Source organism: Cajanus cajan, chromosome 10 (assembly GCF_000230855.2).
Source record: "Cajanus cajan strain Asha chromosome 10, NIPB_CcT2T_4, whole genome shotgun sequence".
Classification (NCBI taxonomy): Eukaryota; Viridiplantae; Streptophyta; class Magnoliopsida; order Fabales; family Fabaceae; genus Cajanus; species Cajanus cajan.
Genome location: NC_138526.1, coordinates 45079938 through 45088146, shown reverse-complemented (window position 1 = coordinate 45088146; position 8209 = coordinate 45079938). Strand labels below are relative to the sequence as shown.

General features: G+C 28.4%; 1 protein-coding gene across 1 annotated transcript; it reads left to right on the top strand.

Moving 5' to 3' along the window:
- Positions 1–916: 916 nt before the first annotated feature.
- Positions 917–4019, top strand: LOC109817532 (uncharacterized). The gene is made up of 4 exons (XM_020382805.3): positions 917–1181; positions 1470–1568; positions 2075–2235; positions 3705–4019. Exons 1-4 carry the CDS (start codon positions 1082–1084, stop codon positions 3810–3812), a joined length of 468 nt encoding a protein of 155 aa, XP_020238394.1. The 5' UTR covers positions 917–1081; the 3' UTR covers positions 3813–4019.
- Positions 4020–8209: the final 4190 nt, after the last annotated feature.

Here is an 8209-nt window from a genome sequence, read left to right as displayed (position 1 = left end):
GCAATCAATAAAACAATGTTTTCTTTCTCTTCTCTTTTAAAAAATTATCTCATTAAAAATAAAAATAAAAATAGGTAAAAAATGTTCACACTGTAATAGTAAGAGTTAAAACTAAGTTCCAAAGATTTTTTTTTCTTCAATTTATTTTCTTTAAATCATAGTATACTAGTATGTAGGGGTAGTTGAGACAAATTTATTTGTCTAACTTAACTAAAAACTTTAACCAAACCATTAATTTGAGTTCATACTTAACTTAATCAAAACTTGATAGAATTTGGTTAATCCGACGTTTTAACATAATATATTAATATTAATATTATGTATATTTAAATTATTAAATAAAAGAAATATAAAATTAAATTAACTTATATTTAAAAACAATATTATTTATATTTATCAATATAATTAATAAAGATGATTCCTTTTTAAGTACATACATTTTGTTTGGACTATTTTATTCGTTCTATTATAATTAACCATTTTCTCTCAAAAAAATTTATATCTTATTTAAATAAAATACCTAAAAACATGGAAAGATATACCAATTAACCACTTTCTCTCCACTGTTTTCTCTCAATTTTTTCATATATTTTATTTAATTAAAATACGTAGAAGCATGGAAAGATTACCAATTAGCCACTTTCTCTCAACTATTTTCTCTCAATTTTTTTTTACATTTTATTTAAATAAAATACTTAAAAACATGAAAAGATATATCAATTAACCACTTTCTCTCATTCTTTTTTATATTTTATGTAAATAAAATACGCAGAGACATGGTATTTTTTATCCCTGCTAATCATCACAAATACAATAGCCTGATATACAAAATATTATCTATTAAATAATATTTTTATTAATACATAATTATTCAAAAGTTACTTTTAGAAGAATGTAAGAGATGAAATCAAATTGAGATATCCGAAATTCCGAATAACTGGATTTCCTCGTAAGTGGAACAAGACGGTTCTTGCTCACCGCTACTGATACGTGGCTTTTGCTTCAAACATAGATAAGTGTATATAAGTGCACAGGATCCAACCTGGTACAATTTGTTCCCTATCTTTGAAGAACCATTACCATGGAGTTTCACTTTCATCTAAAGTTCAACCATCTTTTGTGCTTATTCATCCTTATCCTTTCATCAGTCCACGCTCAAGCTTCTAGCTTCGGATACTGTGGTACTTCCTTTCTCTCCCTTCGAATTTCTTTGAAATTTTATACTCCCGCAATTCTGATGTTTTTAGCGCATCATGCCTTCCATAATAAAATTCTAAGTGTTTTGGGGGGATTAAATTTTAATTGGAGACAGCTTTGTAGATAAATTTGTTGATTGTTATGTCTTGCACCGATGCACGATGTTATGTATTGACAGCAATTGTGCCCAATTAGCAATTACTGATTATATGGTCTCATGGAATTTTAGAAACTTTCTTGTGTATTTAATTTTCCACTCAAAATTTATGCAGATGATGTAAACTATGATGTGAAGGTGTCTGGAGTTGAAATTAAACCAGACCCTGTTGTGCGTGCTAGGCCTGTCACCTTTAAGATTTCAGCTGATACTGGTAATGCCTCGCTTCTTTATCTTTATTTTATGATGGTTTTTTCCCCAATTTCGATCTTTCTTTCATGTAGGGACCAGGTTAGTAGCCTGATGTGGTGATTATGGGGAAAAACGAAATTATATTGTACATATGAACAGTTTTATATGTTAACAAAGTTTAGTTATACGTATAGCCTTATGTGGCATTACAGGGACAAATGACATTGTATTATACTTGGATCTTGTTTGGATAAATTTTTCCATAAGTACTTAAAAAGAAGGAAATAAGAAGGTAAAATGAATTGGATTTTTCGTATAAGCCAAAACCGACTTATACACTTCAGCTTACAAGTTTTTAGAAAAGTAAATGAAAACTTTATAGAAGTTAAAAGTGCATAACTTGATTTTAAGTTTTTAACTTATTGGAGAAGCTTAATTTATTTTGTCATCTCATCTTCTTTTTCTATATGTATTTAAAGAAAACTTTATCCAAACATGAGGTTATCTTGTTGTTTATCTTTGATGCAGGTGAAGCTATTTATGGTGGAAAGTGGGTAATTTCAGTTGCATACTTTGGCTTCGTTGTCCATAATGAAATCCGTGATTTTTGTGAGGAATTATCTTGTCCTGTTGCTAGTGGCAATTTTGTGGTTGCTCATAGCCAAAAATTGCCTGCATTTGCCCCGCCGGTTAGTTTCAATTTACCAAATATGAGCTTTTAGTAATGAAGCCAATCTAATATTTCACCCTTTCATGAAATGAAGTCTCCTTTTACATCTATATATAGAGCCCCTTAACACAAATGAATCTTAGCAATTACGGAGTAAGGACTACACTTAATTTTCTAAAGAGCATTATATTTGAGATAATATGCTGTATTCTTCAGCAGCAATGCATGTTCTTGGCCTTTCCTCTTCTCAACATGCGTTATTCACTCTTTAGTGCAAAATGTGATGTGCCCTAGAGTGTAGGAGCTTGTTTGGATATAAATACAAGTTTAGAAGAACTTTTGAAAGTTTTTTTTTTATTGAAAATAAAGAACTTTTTTCAGTAGATAAACTCTAAAAAACACTTCTTGTTTGTATCAAAATAGACTTTATGTCTACATCTAAATTTGGCTTGGAGTTTGCTTTCTTTCTCTCTTTTCCTCCTCCTACTGCTTTTTTTCATGGTTCTCTCTGTATCTTAATATTATTTTTTTGGCAGTTCTTACAATCATAATCTAAATTTTCTTTTGTTAATTCTTTTTAATAGTCTTTATGTGAACAATATGTTTTATATATTTATTTAACCTCCCACCTTTTTCTTTACTGGTGATGCATTTAACATGTGATTATACTTGAATTATCCGATTAAGGAATTTAGTTTTATTCTTCTTTCCGGATTTCTTCCTAAGCTTCTGAATCTCCATTTAGAATTCATGGAATTTCATGAAGTTTGTCTGGACTTGTAATCGTTAATAATTGCCCTATGGTTTGTGATAACTATCAGTAATTTAAACTCTGATAGATAAGTGCAATCAGTAATATGGAGGTATCTTGGAGTAGGTGTTTTTGTTAGTAAGGCCATGTTTTTGCAAATCTTGGACTGTACCCAAATAACCACTCAAGCTGGCTTTTGCAATAGCCACCCAACTACATGAGTTAATGCCTAGGTGTGCAGTACCGTGTTATTTATAGGCATTATTTATGGTAAGATTGGCAATTTGGCATTGCTTTTTTCTACGTTCAACTACAAATTATGATATTGTGTATAAGTTAGTTCAGGTCAGAGTCAGACCTATCTCTTATGTACTACTTATTGCAGTTGCTATTTTCTTTTCTTTAATGTCTCTGATATCTTGGTCAAGTTTGCATTATAATACCTCTTAAGGACTTATTTTCATTGAGTTCAAGTTACCTTGACAATATTTGTAGCTTCCTTAATTTTAAGGATGTTGATTGTCTTCGTGATGCTGTTTGGACTTGGCTTGTCATCAGTTTCCTTAATTATCTGTTGTGGTGATGTAAACTTTAATTTCCTGTACTCCTGTTTTCTTGCTTCAAGCATGCTTGTCTTTAATAACAGTTTTATCGGAAGGTAAACCTTTTCTATTTTTGAATTTGGAACAATATATTGCTGAAATGTGAGATCAATTCCTTGTCTTTAATGTTTGCAGGGCACCTACACCGTAGAGATGACACTAAAAAATGAGAAGAACGAGGCATTAACTTGCATCACCTTTAAATTCAAAATCGTTTTTGGATCTTTGGTGTGTGATGTATGAAGTGGCCGTCACTATAAGGATATAGGACTATAGGTTGCTACTTTGGCATTATTGTAAACTATTACTTGGTAAAAAAAGAAGAAAAAAAAATGACTTCAAGAAGCATGGTCATTATTGTAGATAAAAAAATATATGAAGAAACACGGTTATTAACTTACTATTGTTGCTTTACAATTCTTATTTTTTCAATCTATTTTTTTAGACTCACTTTATACTTGTATGAACAAGTGTATTGTGTCTTCAAGTAATAAATCATTGTCTTTAGGTAATAAATCGTTTCCACAGGGATTGTATGTTTGGCTATATGAAATCATTAACTACATGAAATTATAGTGAAATAATTAAAAATTAGAAAGAGAATTGATTTGAGGAAATTTCAAGATTCAGAATTTGAATTAGAAGTTTAGCAAATAATTAAAGTGGATTTAGTATCGGTTTAGATTGGATTAATTTTTTCATTGGAATCAAAAGTCGATCCAATCCAATAAAAATAATAATAATTTTTTTATTTTTCAATTTTTTTAATATTTGATTTTTTCAATTTAATTTATGTAATTTCATTAGACTGGGTTATAAACACTCCTAACTAGAGTATTTGTTTTTGTTGTAAACAATAGAACTCGGTAATCTTTCCAAAATCTTTTTCTGAACGAATAGGTTCACGTTTGCATTGGGAATCACATTTACTTATTAACTTTATCGAATGTTTTCTATGTGTATTTATGAAAAACTTAACATTTAACATTATGAATTAATAATACACCTTTAGAGCAAAAAAAAAATTGCATCGATTCTTTAGACCGAATTATAAGCAAATTGTAATCAAGTTAATTTATTTAATATTTTTAATTCAGAAATACCTTTAAGATTATAAATAAGAGTATTATTTATAATAAATGTAATTATTGATTAAGGATATTTTGAGAAAAGTAGTGTATATTTTATTTTAAATTATAAAAATTAAATATATTTAATTAATGTAACACTCTAAGTTGTAGGATGATATATTCATTTTAAGTTATTTTGTGTTATTAAGTTGAGTTGTTGTATTATGTGTTGAGGAACTCTATGATCTAAGGATTTTTTTAGAAGTTTTAGTAATGTTGGAAGTTTTTCTAAGCAAAGGATTAATTTGACCCCTAGATAGAGAATACATAAGGTCTTTGTTTTGAATAGTCTCATAAACTCCATTCTACATAACTTAGAGAAAGGATTTTAAAGAAGAGAACTTTGGTCAATGAGCTCCTAATACTCTAAATCTTCTCCTCTTCCTTTTCTAATTCTGATTGTAGTTGTATTGTTGTTGCATTCAGGTCAATAGGAGGTTTGAAAATCTTGTTGCTGACTTGAGTTAAGGAAAGCACAAACTTAGGAACATTAACCCTTTCTTTTTCTTCCTTAGTTAGCTTCAAATTCGAGGTGAGGAAAGTTGTATTTATTGTGTTTTGGATAAGTTGCTAGCTAATGAATGATTCTCGAGTTGCACATTGTGTGAAATTTCAAAGATTTGTGGTTGTGTAGATATATTCAAAGTTAAAAACATGTTGGAAATTGGAGTTTTGGGTTGTGAATGAAATATGTTGATTTGATGCGAGTTGATTGTTGCATGTTGGCTTTTGAGCTCGATTTGAGTTGCCTGTGTTGAGTAGAATCATTATTTTGTGTTGCATGTGTGGTTTTGGCTGAGTTTAAAGTGGAATAGTCAATTTTCGTAATCTGCATAAGTGTAGAACTCACATTGCGTCAAGTATGTCTTCAAGGCATTAACATGAGGCTCTATCTCAATCACGTTGAACACATGATAAGTGGCATCAAGCGTGAGGAGTGAGACTTGTCTCAAGTTGGATTGATGTCAGGCGCCAGTATAAGCATGGAACTTTGCCACACTAGACACGAGGTCTTAAGAGCATTTTCCTTATCCGTGTCGGGCAAGAGTTATGTAGTGTCAAGCATGGGCGAGGCAAATAATTCCTTGTCTGGATGGCGCCGAACATTGAGTGTGTGACATCAAGCATTGATTGCTGAAGGAAAACATGTTATTTGATTTGATGAATTATTGAATACTTATTGATAGAGTTGTTTGATGACTAAGTGAGGATGAATAAGTTACATGGATGATGTTGTATGTGATGATTGTGTTTGTGAGTTGTTAGTTGAAAGTTGAGATGAATTATAGATTATGTGGTTGTGTAGTTGTGTTGAAATCGCTATATGCATGACATTGTTGTATTGTTGAGATGTTGACGGTTGAGAATGCTTTGGGCATTTAGGCATGGTATTGTTGAGATGTGATGACCAACTTAAGACTAGAAGAGAGGTTTTAAAAGTTTCATATCACATTGTGTGAAAATTGTGTTATGGTGCTTTAAGGGCCCAAATTTGTTGAAAAGCTTTATTGGGAAGTTAACCTTTGAAGTGAATAGTTGTGTTGAATAGTTGACCCTTAGGCGGGGCGAGCTCTGGCATGTTAGCTCGATTCAACCCAAATTTGACGGGCCAATGGTGGGTCAGGCTAATCCATTTTGTCATCGCTACAATTAGTCAGTTACAATCATATGGCCTTAGGTAGTTATAAATGTCTACACATTAGAAGTCAAAAATATTCTACTTGGAATAATAGTTAATACATTCTTTAATTTTTCCTATTAAGTTAAAAAATACTTTATCACGATCAACTATTGAAGTGTTTCTTCAATTGGGTTTAAAATAAATATTTAACACTTTATGCATTACCCAAACTTCTTCAAATTTTACATAACTACATGAAAAATCATACTTGATAATACACTTAGCAAGTGCATGTGTATAAGTATTAGGATCAAATTTTCATTACTTCAATAAACTAGTTTTGTCATCTAACATGACTCTAACATCTTAGTTATTATAAATCCAATACATTTAATAATATAACGTCTTAAATAATTAGTACCTAAAACGATAATTAACATTGACTCTAAGCTTGTAACCATAATTCTACAAGCGAATACAGATGAGTGAAGTATTATTACTACTATTATATTTTATTTTGTTGTTTTATAATACATTACAAATTTATATTGACAATAATGATAGTTTAAATTATTTTCCTTATTTGTTTAATAAGCCAACTTGTAAACCTATAGGTCATGCTGGCCTAAGCATATTTGGCATATCAGACTTAATGAATTGAATCAAAATAACTTAATTATTTAATCACATTTTTTAAGACTCAATCAAACCTTATTTATAAAAGTCAAATTCAAATTGACAACTATATATATATATAATGTCCCCTAATGTGATTAATACCTTAAGAGTTTACTTTATATTGTTTTACATATATTAAATGTTTCCTTCTATTTATTTTTATTTTTGAGGTTTTATGAAATTGCATACATATCTCCTAAATTTTATATCCTTTCACTATTTTTTTAATTATTATATTTTGATTTAATACTCCTTAATTATTTAAAAGTATTATATTGACATCTCTTATATATTACATTAACTCTCTTGTTTTTTTTTTATTTAAAAAATACATTTTGACATCCGGTAAGAAAAATTATTGTAAAAGTTGAAAAAATATAAGAATTGTATGCCATATGACAAAACCTTATTGGTATTAATGTAACTTTCTTTCTCTCTCTCTACTTAAAAAGGATAGTATATGAATAATTTGAATTCAATACTCTTGCACCTATATATAAGTAAAAATAGTTAATTTGACACAAATTAAGAAATATATTTAATTTTTATTATTTTGCATAAAATTTACACTAAATTTTTTAAAATATCTTTAATCACACTTATGATAAATATTATTTTTATTTATTATCATACGATACTTTTGGATTAAGAACATTAAATAAAGTTGATTTAATTAAAATTTAATTTTATTTAAATTTTAAAATATTTAAGTATTTTTTGATTTTATATATAAGTCTAGAGAGAGTAGTCATTTAAATAAATGAATCCAATACTTTACTATCTTTGGCATCAGATAAAAAAAAGTACATTAATTAAGAAAATTAATTAATATCATTTAATTTAAATAAAATTTATTTCTCTAAATTATACTTGATTGATGTTATTAATTGAAGAATAAAAAAGAGTCACCAAAAATATAATCTCAGATAAACGAATAGGTATTTTGAAAATTTGTTAAGAGTGATATTAATTGAAGTTTACTTATATTTTAAACCAACTTATATGAGTTTTTTTTATTCGATATCAGAGGAAATATTTTCAAAAAAATAATTAAGTAATGAAATTCATATTTTGATTATTTTCATCACAAATAAAAATTATATTCCATATATTTTATCTCGCTTTATTTTATTTTCCATATCATTTAATTCCATTTTATAAAAAAAAAACAATGTAAAAAATACTTTTTAACAAATATTTACAATATAAGA